This window comes from Tachyglossus aculeatus, chromosome X1 (genome assembly GCF_015852505.1).
Source record: "Tachyglossus aculeatus isolate mTacAcu1 chromosome X1, mTacAcu1.pri, whole genome shotgun sequence".
In the NCBI taxonomy this organism is placed as follows: domain Eukaryota; kingdom Metazoa; phylum Chordata; class Mammalia; order Monotremata; family Tachyglossidae; genus Tachyglossus; species Tachyglossus aculeatus.
The window spans coordinates 69924034-69940124 of NC_052101.1; the positions used below are offsets into that span (position 1 = coordinate 69924034).

Here is a 16091-nt window from a genome sequence, read left to right on the forward strand (position 1 = left end):
GCACAGCAGAAATAGAAGCATTTCAAGCCATGATAGATTTCCTGAGAACTTGTCTTTATTATCATATGGAATTGATCAGCCTATTCCGAGGCATGCCAGTTGCTGCACAGCTGGGGTTATTTATAAACCCTAATGATTCACTAGAAGTCTTCAAGAAAAGAAGTCTTTTTCAGCTATTTTCAGTCTTTTGCAGGGCACATAGTCATTCTGGAATAAGTCAGAAGGGAATTCTGGCACCTTTTGTCCACGGTTCTAACTCTTGAAAGGGGAAGTCTCTGCTCTTTTGCTTTTTCGTAGACTACTGGCAGTGGCTGTACCTTGCTGGCAGTAGTCCATGTCAGACCCTGCCCTCTTCATTCTAATTTCCCAAGAGGAAATGAGAGTGACCCAAAGCCTCTGCGAGCTCTATTAGTAGAAAGCCAAAGAGCATCGTTGGTGACTTTACAGAAAAGGTTATTAACACTGGAAAATGACAGTGGGTTTCTGAGGGTTGTAGAATAAGTGGAAGTTTTGCTGGCTGTCAACTGATGCCATTTTGCTGAGCCCTCTCCAGAAAGTTTGAGTCATAGGGTAAAGAGCAGAATAGAAGTCAACACAAGCTCTGTAATCACTGTACTTCCCAAGCGCTTAGTACAGTGCTCTGCACACAGTAAGTGCTCAATAAATGCGACTGATTGATTGATTGATTCTAGGACACAAACCCTAACGACAACCACTTAAATGTACTAAACTTTCTTAGAGAGGAAAGATTTCAAAATTTCATCCAATGTTTCAATGATCAATAAATTCTGCTTCCCTGGGAAGGTGGCCTAGGTTCTTGAACTGAAGAGCCACAGACTAAAATCATAATAGAGCCAAAAGGTACAGATTAGAAATTCCTTGTACACTTTGCAGAAATATAGGAATTCAGGGGAGTGTAACTACTTACAAAAGAGAATTACGAAAAAAATCCCAATGTCTCAAGGACCATAAAATACCCTTTGAAATGTTTGAGTGTTTCAATTCTATCATATTTTTATGGTCAATAAATTGAACTCTTTGTGATTGGATGAAGGAAAGATGTAAACACATTTAAATCAGGAGTGTTTTCTAGCTTTCAAGATCTTTGCCCCAGAGTGTTTTATGGTAGGAGTTCAAATCTTATTTTAGGAAACTGTACTCTTGCATTTTCAGGTCCCCCATCACACAATTTTCAATCACTCAATCAGTGAATTGTATATGTTGAGCACTAACTGTGTGCAGAGCACTGAGCTAAGCACTTGGGAGAGTATATACAATAGAATTGGTAGACATGATCTCTGCCAACAAGGACCTTACAATTTATTCCCCACAAACAGGCCACCCTGCACCCTTTCCCTTATCATTCCAAGACAGGCCCATGCATTTTCCACTTATCCATACACATACAAGCAAGAGGAACAGCATTAGCAGAATTTCAGATAAGCAAAGAGAAGATATGTTACTGTTTCATTAAGTATTGTAGTTTTGCCACAGTGAGAGCAGATGATTAAAAAGAACATTTCCTGATTGCCTCGAAGCAAGACACAAGTTCCTGATGTTGTTTTTTCAGTAAGCCTGGGAGTTTCCATTGTTCTCTGCCCCTTTAGTCTGTTACATTGATACCCCACCCCACATACCTGATTAGCTTGCACCTATCCTAGGTGCCTAGTACAATACTCAACTTATGTAAACATGCATAAGCACTTAACAAATACCACAATTGTTATTATTAGTTTTTCATTATTTTGATGTGCCCCCAGGGGTTCAGAACCCCACTTGACAATCTCTGGCCTATGAAACTGAATTTATCCACTCATATAAGTATCAGAAATTATGCTGGGAAGAAGGCATATCTCATTCACTTCCACTGCTAGGTATCAAAATATCTTCCCTGTGATCTGCAAGAGTATGCCAATTCAAAGTAATACAGTGGCAAACAATATGGATTTTAAATGCCCTCTCTATTTTCTGGATTTAGTGCTGAACTATTAATAGCATCTTGAATGCTTGAACAAGGTAATTGACCGTCAATTTTGATGGCATTTTACTTTCTCCTGCAACTCCCTAGGTATTTGACCCTACAAGCTGTGAAGGCAATGAGTAAGTGGCTCTCTTGCAATGCATCCATGCATTTGAGAATTATTCCACAGTAATGTATTCAACTCTAGGCATTCATTCCTGCCCTCCTGTGTGGGTTTCAGATCACCGCCTAATTCATAAGACCAGTCCTAACCTTTTCTGTGGTGAACGATCATCATTTGATAGAAATAAGGATTCACCTTTAGAGGATGATTTTCTATCCTGCATGAGAGATACTCCTTGCCTTTCTGTGGCCCATCCCTTGAGTATATGTATTGTTGAATATGAGCAACAGAAGAGCAGAATACTGATTATATGTAAATACTTGACAGAGCCTCATTAAGTGCTTTACTTGAAATTCCAAGATATGCAGTGTGAAGTGAGGTAGAATATGGCCCTGGGGTTGGTTGAAAGCCAGCCCATAGTATCACAAATCAATTGTAGTAATATTATATCAATTATATTAAATCAATAGTAGTATTTATTAAATCCTTACCTTGGACAAAGCATTGTACTAAACTCTGAAGAAAAGCACATAGATTAAAGTTAGACAAGGTCCCTGGCCCTGAAGGAGACAATCCGGATTCCAGTGATTGGGGAAAAGTAATGAAACTCAGAGATCAAAGAAATTACTTTGAACAGTTGAAAAAGTCGAGTTTACTCAGCATGTTCATCAGATCCAATCCTCTGTGTCAACCGTCCCTATCTTGTTAAAATACAGGTAGTAAGCAAACATATTAGGCAAATTTAATAATAATAATAATAATTATTATTGTATGTGTTAAGTGCTTACTATGTGCCAAACACTTTTCTAAGCGCTAGGGTAGATACAAGGTAATCAGGTTGTTCCACGTGGGGCTCACAGTCTTAATCCCCATTTTACAGATGAGTTAACTGAGGCACAGAGAAGTTAAGTGATTTGCCCAAGGTCACACAGCAGATAAGTGGTGGAGCCGGGATTAGAACCCACGTCTTCTGACTCCCAAGCCCAGGCTCTTGCCACTAAGCCAGGCTGCTTCTCCAATAGTATTTTTTAAGCACTTTTAATGTGCCAGACACTGTTTTAAAACTGGGGTAGATACAAGGTAATCAGGTTGGACACAGTCCCATCCCATCTGGAGCTCACAGTCTTAATCCCCATTTTACAGATGAGGGAACTGAGGCATAGAGAAGTTAAGTGACTTGCTCAAGGTCACACAGCAGAAAAGTGGCATAGGCAGGATTAGAACCCCATGCTCTATCCACTAAGCCATGCTGCTTCTTTATATCTCAGGTAGCCTTACAATTCAATGATTTGTTAGCAAGAAAATATAACCTCATAGATTTCACCTCCTTTTAATAATGATGGCATTTGTTAAGCACTATGTGCAAAGCATTGTTCTAAGCGCTGAAGCACTGTTTTTGTTTTACAAGTAATGGAAAATGTTTTTGATCAATTTTATATTATTCTTCCTACATGATAATCATGTTTTTCCATTTTGTCACCATATTGGAGTTAGCATTTTGAAGACATAGATATAATGATACTTGATCTTCTGGAATATTCTGGAATCAGATTAACTTCCTACAGACTATGCCTACATGACAGATTCCCTTAGATGACTATCATTCTTAATAACAGTGACAGTTCCAGCTCTCGGTAAAAAATCACTTGATTTGGGATAAAAAGAATAATTTCAGTCAGAGGGGATAGACCAATGCACAGGCCATTATCAGATGGTAAATAAAAGAGAGAGCCACCTTAGTGTGCACTGTTAGGGAGGTGGCTGCAGGACAGCTGGGTTTTTTTATGGTATTTTTTAAGCATTTACTATATGCCAGACACTGCACTAAGAACTGGGGTAGATACAAGCTAATCAGGTTGGACATAGTCCCTTTCCCACATGAGCTCATCGTCCTAATACCCATTTTACAGATGGAGTAACTGAGGCAAAGAGAAGGCAAGTGGCAGAGCCAGGACTAGAATCCAGGTCCTTCTGACTGTCAGGCCCATGCTCTCTCCACTATGCCATCCTGCTTCTAAATGCAACATTCCCAGTCTCTTTCAATCCCTCAGAGCTGGAAGCAGCACCTGTTTGAACCTGAATGCAGTTGCTGTAGAGCAAGAGGAAAGGTGAGTCAGTGGTGCCACCCAGCCATCCTGCCTGAAGCATCCAGATTCAGGGATTCAAGTTGATTTCTATTTGATGTCAGCGCTTAGAGCAGTGCTCAGCACTTAGAACAGCGCTTCGCACATAGCAAGTGCTTAACAAATGCCATCATTATTATTATGTAACATGATGACATCCTAAGAAATGGCATAGGATAGCCAATTTTCCCTGCCTTAGGGCATCCAAATGTCTGAAGTTGGCCTTTACAGATAATCAAGCATTGATAAGAGTTTAACTAAGGTCTTTGTGCATCATTATACGCAGTTGAGCAAGTGTGCTAATTACTGAACCGCTTTGGATGAAAAGAAGTAGGTTTGACATTTTAGCGAATTAGGATGAGAAAAATTATTTAGGTTCCATCATTCTCTTTATCATGTATGCCTACATATTTTATCTTACAAGAACATTACTTTTCAGTAATACTTTTGCTTCACACAGTGAAAGTGGAAAGCCCTAAACATGGTTTTTTTTCTGAAATATGGCAAATGCAGGACTGAAAGCATCAATGCAGCTGTAAACATCAGGGTTCAGTAAGAAAAAGACCTAGGCAATTCTCAGAGTGATGTGAAAAAATCTAATGTGGCATTGGTAAATGTGATGACAGAGGGTGAGACGAAACTGATTCAGTTGACTAATATAAATCTGAAAGCTCTAGCACTTCTTTAGCTGTCATAGACGTTTGGAACTGGATCTTGTCAGGTATCATATAATGTTCTGCAACGAGAGGGAAATAATTATCCCTTTAGGCTCCATGGCTCTAAAGCTGAGGTGACCTGGGGAAGCCCACTGAAAAGATGCAGGTCCCTGGTAAATCTGACCAAAATAGAGAGAACCCTAGTTATAGCAAAACACACATGGAACACACACAAACACACATTAGAGAAGCAGTGAGGATCAGCAGAAAGAGTACAGGCTTGGGAGTCAGAGGTCATGGGTTCAAATCCTGGCTCCACCACTTGTCAGCTGTGTGACTTTGGGCAAGTCACCTCACTTCTCTGGGCCTCAGTTCCCTCATCTGGAAAATAGGGATGAAAACTGTGAGCTCCACATGGGACAACCTTGATTACCTTGTATCTCCCAGCACTTAGAACAGTGCTTGGCACATAGTAAGCGCTTAACAAATACCAACATCATTATTATTATTATTATTATGAAAGAGGGATTGGAATTTTTCCAAAATTTTCTCCAATGCATGCATATTTAGCATAGTATTTGATTTAGTGCTCTGCTTAGTATTAACCTTGAATGTGTAGTCATCATACAAGAGGCCTTCCCTAACTAAGCCATCATATCATTTGCTCCCACACTCTTCTGTGTTGCCTTTGCACTTGGATTTGCACCCTTTACTCACCCCTCCCACAGTCCCACAGCACTTATGTACATACCCTTAATGTATTTACTTACATTAATGTCTTTATCCCCCTCTAGATTGTAAGCCCATTGTGGGCAGGGAATATGTCTACCAATTCTGTTATATTGTACTCTCCCAAGCACTTAGTACAGTGCTCGGCACACAGTAAGCACTCAACAAATATGACTGATTGATCATTGTATATTCACAATATTCCTTTAGACTTCCCCCCAAATGGGCCTGCCCTGTTTATGAACACTTTTAATGTCATTTTGTGTTCAAATTAATCTTAAAATAGCTTAAATTAAGCTTCCAGCAGTAGTATTTACTCATTCTGTCAAATATCTTTAACTTTGCTCGAAATATAAGTTGGATTCTCTATGAATTTAAAATTCCAAAAATACTTTTATTAATTATCTAGGGAGAATAGCAAAATTGACTTCCTAAGCTTTTAGTGGAGGGAATAGTGTAGTGGCAGTAAGGGAAATCTAAAAATCTTAAAATCTGAAATATTCTTCCACATTTTCGGTTGAGAGACCTGATTGGGAAATGGGGAGCAATTTTCAATAGCTAATACTAAAGGGACTGACCGATAGATAGCTGAGTATCACTAACAGAATCTCAGTTAGAATAATTCTAATAACATCATTCTCCTGGTCCCATTTCATACTGTAAGAAGTCATATGTAAAAGGCCTTAATTGTTTTAATGAATAACTGGGTAGGAGAATTGGATTATCTGTAACAACTTCAGGCAGTTGACCAGAAGGGGGCAGCAATATGCAGCTCTATACAGGGAATGAATAAAATGCAAAAATTAGCAAATACCAGTCAAGATAAATCCAAACCAAAGATAAAAGAAGAAATACGGGGAGTCTAGGACTATTGAAACACTTCTGCTGAATTGAATAAGTTCTCTTATGCTTTTATCCCAACTGTACTTGAGTGCCCCACTGAGCAACTGAGGATTTTACACATCTTGAAAACTTTCAGAGCTGTTTTCGAAATATATTGCCAGGTCTTGAATACTCAGTTTTCTCTGGAGACAAGGAGGAGGAGGAACAAAAGATTACTAATAATGGGGATAGGTTTAAATTTCTCTATTTCCACTCCATTCTTCCTTCTCCTCCAAAAGGTTTAAAGTTTTTCTTAAATGCTTCTGAAGAACTAGATGCAGAATAAAAAAATGTTTGGTACATAGTAATTTTTAACAGAAACCAAGAGAGGGCAGCAGTGTATCAATCAACAACTGGAACATTGTTCTGTGATTAAATTCCATAGTTAAGATCTTGATATTGCAGATATTGATGCAGTCCTGAGTCTTTGTAATCAAAAAATTCATTGGAAAGCAGCGTGGCTCAGTGGAAAGAGCCCGGGCTTTGGAGTCAGAGGTCATGGGTTCGAATTCCGGCTCTGCCAACTGTCAGCTGTGTGACTTTGGGCAAGTCACTTCACTTCTCTGGGCCTCAGTTCCCTCATCTGTAAAATGGGGATTAAGACTGTGAGCCCCCCCGTGGGACAACCTCATCACCTTGTAACTTCCCCAGCGCTTAGAACAGTGCTTTGCACATAGTAAGCGCTTAATAAATGCTATCATTATAAAAAAAAATTCATAGGTGGTTTAAGGAGGCAAATTTCCTATCCACTTGGTTGCCTTATAATTCATCTTGTTCTCTTTTTTTTTTAATTTAAAAATAAGTGAACCTAGTCCAGGGATAAGGAGAGCTTTTCAGGAACTTTCTGAAGTTAAAGTTCCTTCAAAGGTCAAGAAAATATCCAGATATATAAAATAATGTTAAGCAATTCTTTCTGTGACACAAACTTAACAAAAACATTTGAAATCATTTGGTAGTAAATTTTCCTGTAAGTTCCTAGCCTAGAGCAGAGAATATCCTGTGGTTTCTAGTAGTCTTCTTTAAGACAATACAGATTTTAAAATGTTAAGTATATGAGCTGTGTCTGATGGCCTCCTAAAGGCAATCTCATAGCTGGGCATAGACCCCTGCAGCTGAAAACCCTCCCATCAAGGATTTGACATTGAATGCATTGTGTCATACAGATGGTAACTCAAAGAAGTGAAAGCTGCCATTTACAGCATGGGTGACAACAATGCAGAGATCAGGGGATTTTAAGATTTCTTTAATATGACTGGCACCTAACAATTTAGCTCACATTGTTTGTGACAGGGTGTCACTCCAGCACTTGTCTAAAAATACAGGATGGAGATTTCGAAGCGTGGCAATACACAACTTTGAAAAAAACATATAGATCAGTGCTGAGTTGAATTGCGAGAAAATAAATCCTTAAAAAGAAATGAATAATTGTGGTGGGTTCTTCATCCATCAATGAGCAAAGACTAAAGACAGCAAAGATGGTGTCCTTTATTGCTTTCTGAGGAGATGTGCTGTGAGATAACGTGGCCTCATCCAGGGAGGATATGAGAAATACAGAGAGTTGTTTGGTTGTACCTCTTTTTCTTAATGAACTGATTTTGAACTAGGAATCTCCCTTGAAAGGAGCCTGGTGCCAAATGAGCATTGTGGTTTTCTTCAGGTGAGTCAGTACACATTTGCAATGTGCAGTTACCGGGAGAAAAAGGCCGAACCTCAGGAGCTTCTGCAGCTTGATGGATATACTGTGGATTACACTGACCCACAGCCAGGTATGTGAACAAGTGTCATGGTCCTGACAAGAATTAAATTTGCCACCTTATGGCAGTTTCAAATTGCTTCATCATTTTCTATATTGTAATCTCTACAATTGATATCTATGAGAGAAATAGATAATAAATATATGAGAGAAATACAAATAAGAGAAAATATATGTATACACATTTTGCAGTAGGCATTGATTGTTTACCAAAGTGTGAGTTTTGGCAAAAAATAATGTTAAAAATAAATCTCCACCTCCTCCTTATGTATAAGATTATTTTTAAAAGCTCTTTTAATTTACCACTTGCTTATATATTGCTAAGTGTGTATGATGGGTGCATTTAGGCATATGTACATTTGTGTTGTTTAGCTGGCTGGCAAATCAAAGAACTTTTAAAATGTGTGATTAGTTAGCAGCTACTCTGAGAGTATTGTGTATGCCTTCTCACTCAAAATTGTTTTGTCTCAGGTATATTCTGGATGTACACACAGACTCTCAATGAATGGATTTTTTTATCATTGAAAACCACGTGAAATGTTCAGGATTCTCAAGAAGTTTCACATTTGTGAATAGTATCTTCTGCCATAATTCCATGCCATTTCAAAAGATATTGAATAGCAACAACATTCAGGAGCCCTAAATTGCATGCCTAGATTTGATAATTGAGTCATGCCTGACAGTCCCCTGCAAAACCTCCTGTTCTGCAGACTCTGGAAGCTATAATCACAGCCTCCAAAGGATGAAAAAAGCAAATTCCAGCCTCTGTGAGGAGTTACTATTTAGATTTTGTCTACCCAAGACATGCCTTTCCAAATGTGTTTTATTTTGGCATGATATGTGTTTTCTTCTTCCACATTGCTTGTCCACAGATTTTGCAGTGCTAAACATAAAGAGGCTCTTAAAGATAAAACATGATATTAACCAACTAAATGTGTTAATTGTGGTCCTGGAGCCAGATCAAATGTGAAAGTTAGCTCTGTTTTATGTTCAGTGGGAGGGGAAGAGGAAAGGTAGGGAAGGGTGAGAGAGAGAAGGGCGAGGGAGTGGGAAAAAGGGAAGAAGCCTTAGACTAATGCTTTCGTTTTCAGTCTATCACTTTTTTCATCACTTTATATCTGGCCTGTTGATAGCCAGTCAGAAAGACAGGAGCATGCTGATTAGAGATTAATTAAACCTTTGGGCCTTAAAATTCTTCTCCCCAGAGCAGAACCCTCTCTTTTAGAAATAAATACTTTGATGAAATATTTCATAGGGGTTCTGGGTCCCACATTAGCTCACTAATGCTCACACCCACCTCACAGTCTGGTGCTCATCAGACCCTGACTTCAGCCCAGAAACAATTACATCGCCTACTACTCTCAATGTTTAGAAAGCTGTGAAGCTGAATTCTGACAGAGCCAGGAGCTGGAAGCTGTGGTCACAGAAGACTAAAGACTAAAAGCTGAAGTCTTTGAAGTCCTAGGACTTTACCATGACCTCTCCAACCCCATCCTCTGTTCACCACATTCTGTTCTTATGTCTCATCACTGCCCCAAACCACCAGCATGGCTCAGTGGAAAGAGCACAGGCTTTGGAGTCAGAGGTCATGGGTTGAAATCCCAGCTCCGCCAACTGTCAGCTGTGTGACTTTGGGCAAGTCACTTAACTTTTATGTGCCTCCGTTACCTCATCTGAAAAATGGGGATTAAAAACTGTGAGCGCCCCCCGTGGGATAACCTGATCACCTTGTAACCTCCCCAGCACTTAGAACAGTGCTTTGCACATAGTAAGTGCTTAACAAATACTATTATTACTATTCCCAGTAATTCACCCCATCAGCTCACTCCCATCTAAACCTGACACCTCCCTGTCTTCTGTTGCCCTCCCTACAACCCCCTTTAAATGTAGCCTATGTCATCCCCATTCCATCATAGGCAAACGCCCTTTCCTTCTTGATGACTTGTTCCTGACCTTGTCACTGCTCCTCCTCTGTCACTGGAATTTGGCTCATGCCAGAAGACACTGTCTCCCCTGCTGTTAATAATAATAATAATAATGGTATTTGTTAAGCACTTACTATGTTCCATGCACTGTTCTAAGGGCTGGGGTAGATACAAGGTATTGAGGTTGTTTCATGTGGGGCTCATAGCCTTAATCTCCATTTTACAGATGAGGTAACTGAGGCACAGAGAAGTTAAGTGACTTGAAGTTAAGTGACTTGCCCAAAGTCACACAGTTGACAAGTGGTGGGGCTGGGATTAGAACCCATGACCTCTGACTCCCAAGCTCATGGTTTTTCCACTAAGCCACGCTGTTCTCTCCTGAAACAGCTTTGACTTTTCCCACACCCCCAAGACTCACAGGGAAAAGAGCAGGAGTCTGCTTGCTCCTTGCCCTCCTGCCCACCATTGCTGCTCTTGCAGTATTCCTCCCCCACATCGAGAAGCAGTGTGACTTAGTTGAAAGAGCATGGGCTTGAGAGTCGGATGTCATGGGTTCGAATCCCAGCTCCGCCACTTGTCAGCTATGTGTGTGACCTTGGGCAAGTCACTTAACTTCTCTGGGCCTCAGTGCCCTCATCTGTAAAATGGGGATTAAGACTGTGAGCCCCACATGGGACAACCTGATTACCTTGTATCTACCCCAACGTTTAGAACAGTGCTTGGCACATAGTAAGTGCTTAACAAATGCCATCATTATTATTATTATTCAATTTCTCTTTCTTGAAGCCCACACCATCCACCTCAAATGACTAGTCACAGTCCTCTACCCTCATCCTAGCCTCACCTACAATTTTCTTCTCTCTTTCTACTCCCCTACACTGATTCTTGAGGATTTTGATATCCATATAGACATTCCTGATGATTCCTCAGTGGTTTGCTTCCTCTCTCACTCTTTAACCTCTCAGTGTTTAACTCCACAAACCTCCTGCTCCATGCCAATGACCTACTCACCACCATGGACATATGCAGTATCTCATCATAGCTAAGTCATTATACCATTTCTACTTCACCAATTCCAAAATCTTGCTCTGCCATCACAGCTTCCTAACCTGCTTTCTCTGTCACATTCCTACTGCCCACAACTGTCCTCTCCTCTGATCCTTATATCTGTGATCAATAGACTACCCCTCCCCTTATTCTGGGATATCGTGCTCCACTTGGACTCTATCCAACCTTCCCTCTCTTGAAGCACAAATCCATACCCTCAACTCTACCCTCTCCATAAAACTCAACACTCTCACCCCTCATCCCTCAAACAATCTCACACCAAAGTCTACCACCTTGGCCTGCACCTCTGACCCATCCCTTCTAACTTTCTATAAACACTTGGAACCACTGTTCTTCCTTCCTTCACCAACATCTTTAATAATAATGATAGTATTTGTTAAGTGCTTATTGTGTGCCAAGCACTGTTCTAAGCACTTGGGTACATACAAGGTAATCAGGTTAGACAAAGTCCCTGAGCTCACATTCCTCATCCCCATTTTATAGATGAGGTAGCTGAAGCACAGAGAAGTGAAGTGACTTGCCCAAGGCCACATAGCAGACAAGAGGTGGAGCCGGGATTTAGAACCCATGACCTTTTAACTTCCAGGCCCGTTCTCTATCCACTGAGCCATGCTGCTTCCTACTCACTTTCTTTAACCACTCACTTTCTGATGGCTTACTTTTCCTTTGCCTTCAAACATGCCCACATCTCCCCTATCCCCTGTAGACTGTAAGCTCCTTGTGGGCAGGGATTGCATCTACCAACTCTGTTGTATTGCATTTTCCAAAGCACTTTTAGTACAGTGCTCTACACAAAGCAAGTACTCAATAAATGCCATTAATTGATTGATACAATATATTATCTGGACACCACTACATCATCCAGCTATCATCCCATCTCCCTCCTCCCATTCCTGTTCAAAAACTCCTGGAATGGGTTGTATATACCCACTTCCTCCACTTCTTATCCTTAAACTACCTTCTTGACTCTCTTCAATCCAGTTTCTTCCCACTTCACACTACTGAAATGGCTTTTTACAAGGCAACCAATGACCTCCTTGACAAATCAAATAGGTTCTACTCTATTGTAATTCTCCTTGATGTCTTGGCTGCCTTCCAACACCATGGATCATTTTCTTCTCCTGGAAGCACTTGGTTTTACTGTTACAGTTCTCTTCTGGTTTTCCTCTTCACTCTCTAAAGGACATCTCTATATGAATATCCCTGTTACATCTCAAGATGAATGTGGCCTAAACTGAGCTCCTGATCTCCCCTCCTAAATCCTCACCTCTACCTAACTTTCCCATCCTAGTTGACAAAATCACTATCCTCTCCCCAACTTTGACATTATCTTACCTCCTCCATCTCTTTAAACCCTCATATTCAGTCTCTCTACAAATCCTGTTGGGTATTCCTCCACAAAATTTCTGGGATCTATCCCTTCCTCTCCATGAAAACAACAATCACACTGGTCCAGGGGTTTTTTATGGTATTTGTTAAGCACTTATTATGTGCCAGGCACTATACTTAGCACTGGGGTAGATACAAGATAATCAGATTGGACATCGTTTCTGTTCCACATGGGGCTCACAGTCTAAATTCCCATTTTACAGATGAGGTAACTGATGCATGGAGAAATGAAGCGACTTGCCCAAAGTCACACAGCAGACAAGCAGTTAGTACAATGCTCTGCACACAGTAAGCACTCAGTAAATATGATTGATTGAAGTGCAGAGCTGGGATTAGAACTCAAGTCCTCTTACTCCAAGGCCTGTGCTCTTCCTACTAGGCCATGCTGCTTCCACTTACCGTAGCCTGTTTAGATCTCCCTGCCTCCAGTTTCCTCTCTACAGTCCCTACTACACTCTGCAGTCCAGGTCAAATTTCTGAAATGATGTTCTTGAATGTTTTTCCATTTCTGTCCTCATCAAGCAGAAACTCCTGACCATTCATTGGCTTTTTGGCACTTAATCAGTTCTCTCCCTCCTACTTATCTACTGTCTTCTACCACTACACCCCAGTTCCCCCTCTTAGTTCCTCTCAAGCTATCCTATTGACTGTGCCTCATTTTCACCTCTCGCACTTTCCACCACTTGCTCACTCCCTACCCCCTGCCAGAACCCTAACACCTGCCAGAACTTCCATCCCTCTTCATAGACAACAGAGCACAGATCTCCTCATCTTCAAAGCTCTTCCGAAATCACATCTTCTCCAGGAGGCCTTCCCTGATTAATTTCTAATCTCCTCACCTTATATTTCTCAACTGCCACTTCATCACTTCTGCATCACCTAAGCACTTAAATTCTCACATCCCCACTTGGCACTTTTGTACATATCTTTATACTCTGTGTATTCCTATTTGTAATTTATTCAAATGACCCCATTAGATTGCAAGTTCCTTAAGTGCAGGGGTGGTGTGTTATATTCTCCCAAGTGCTTAGTATGATGTTCTAAACACATTAAGTGCTTAATAGTTAAAATCGATTGATTGATTGACCTATGTGCAATACTGAATTCTTCCTAAAATGTTTGTTTGCCATCATATATCCAAGGCCTCACATTTTGCTAATGCTTATGCCACAGGTGTCAGAACTTAACAGATAAATGGAAAAGGAAATCCAAAAATATGAGGAAAGGAAAAAAGAACAGAAGGAAGGGAAGGAGGGAGGGAAGAAGGGAAGAGAGAGAGGGAAGGAAGGAAGAAGAGAGGAAAAAAAGAAAGGAAGGAAAGAAGGAAGAAAAAAGGAAAAAGAAAGAAATGATGTGCATTTTACCATTCCATGTAAAAATGTTGCATAAAATATGCCATGACAAGTAATGTATTGAATGGTAGCTGCCCCAGTTACTATTCTTTGATATCTAGGAAGAGGCTATGTCCTGTTCAAAAAAGATGCCTGGTTCTATAGCCAGAAAAAAGATAGACTGAATACTGATAATTTATTTCATAAAAGCAATATTGCTTTCATTACATTAATAGTGTAATATGTCCAAAACAGAACTTCTCCTATTCTGACCCAAATTATCCTCCCCCTGACATTCTCACCACTGTAGACAGCACCACCATCCCCTCTGTCTCACAAGCCCATAAACCTGGCATTATCCTCGTGGCTCAGTGGAAAGAGCCCGGGCTTTGGAGTCAGAGGTCATGGGTTCAAATTCCAGCTCCGCCAATTGCCAGCTGTGTGACTTTGGGCAAGTCACTTAACTTCTCCGTGCCTCAGTTACCTCATCTGTACAATGGGGATGAAGACTGTGAGCCCCCCATGAGACAATCTGATCACCTTGTAACCTCCCCAGCGCTTAGAACAGTGCTTTGCACATAGTAAGCGCTGAACAAATGCTATCATTATTATCCTCGACTCCTCCTTCTCTGTCTATTCTTCACTCTGCTGCCCAGATTATCTTTGTACAGAAGCACTCAGGGCATGTCACTCCCCTCCTCAAAAATCTCCAGTGGTTGCCTATCAACCTTCACACGAAGCAAAAACTCCTCACTGTCGGCTTCAAAGATCTCCATCACCTCGCCCTCTCCTACCTCACCTCCCTTCTCTCCTTCTACAGCCCAGCCCGCACACTCTATTCCTCTGCTGCTAACCTCACTGTGCTTCGTTCTCGCCTGTCCCGCCGTCGACCCCCTGCCCATGTCCTACCTATGGCCTGGAATGCCCTCCCTCCACACATCTGCCAAACTAGGTCACTTCCTCCCTTCAAAGCCCTACTGAGAGCTCACTTCTTCCAGGAGGCCTTCCCAAACTGAGCCCCCCTTTTCCGCTCCTCCTCCTCCCCTCCCCATTGCCCCCACTCCCTCCCTCTGCCCTACCTCCTTCCCCTCCTACACCACTTGTGTATATTTGTACATATTTATTACTCTATTTATTTTATTAATGATGTGTATATAGCTATAATTCTGTATATTCTGATGGTATTGACACCTCTCTACTTCTTTTGTTGTCTGTCTCCCTCTTCTAGACTGTGAGCCCGTTGTTGGGTAGGGACCGTCTCTATATGTTGCTGATTTGTACTCTCCAAGCACTTGGTACAGTGCTCTGCACACAGTAAGAGCTCAATAAACATGATTGAATGAGTGAATGAATGACACATCTCTCTCATTCAACCCACATATTCAATCTGTCACCAAATCCTGCCGGTTCAACCTCAACACACCTCCAAAATCTACCCTTTACTCTCCATCCAAACTGGTAACACTTTAATCCAATCACTTAACCTCTTAATCCCGCCTTGATTACTACATCAGCATCACTGCTGACCTCCCTGCCTCCTGTCTTTCCACACTTCAGTCTGTGCTTCATCCTCCTACCCGGATCATTTTTCTACAAAACCATTCAGTCTATATTTCCTCACTCCTCAAGAACCTCCAGTGATTGCCCATTCACCTCCACTTCAAACAGAAACACCTTACCATAGTCTTTAAAGCACTCAATCACCTTTGTCCCCTCCTACCTTACCTCCCTGATTTCCTACTATAACCAGCATGCACATTTCACTCCTCTAATGTGAACTTACTCACTGTACCTCAATATTATCTACCTCCCTGCTGACCCCTCGCCCAAGTCCTGCCTTTTGGTTTGAAACTCCCTCCCTCTTCATAACTGACAGACATTCACTCTCTCCACCTCACCTTACTAAAAGCACATATCCTCCATGAAGCCATGCATGACTTTGCCCTCATTTCCTCTTCTCCCACTTTCTTCTTTGTTGCCCCTGCACTAGAATTTTCACCCTTTATTCACCCCTCCCGCATCCCCATAGCACTTATGTGCATATCTGTAATTTAATTTATTTATTTATATTAATGTCTGTCTCCCTCTCTAGACTGTAAGCTCATTGTAGGCAGGGAATGTGTCTACCAATTCTTTTTATATTGTCCTTTC

The 16091-nt window shown here is 41.1% G+C and overlaps 1 protein-coding gene across 12 annotated transcripts in view; it reads left to right on the plus strand.

Annotated features, from left to right (window-relative positions):
• The window catches only part of CADPS (calcium dependent secretion activator), a 527597-nt gene that overhangs the window by 351326 nt on the left and 160180 nt on the right, over positions 1–16091 (plus strand). For all 12 annotated transcript variants that reach the window (XM_038772200.1, XM_038772196.1, XM_038772204.1 and 9 more), the window contains exon 10: positions 8132–8240. In XM_038772200.1, the coding sequence (XP_038628128.1) occupies positions 8132–8240 (109 nt within the window). The remainder of the gene's footprint in view (positions 1–8131; positions 8241–16091) is intronic.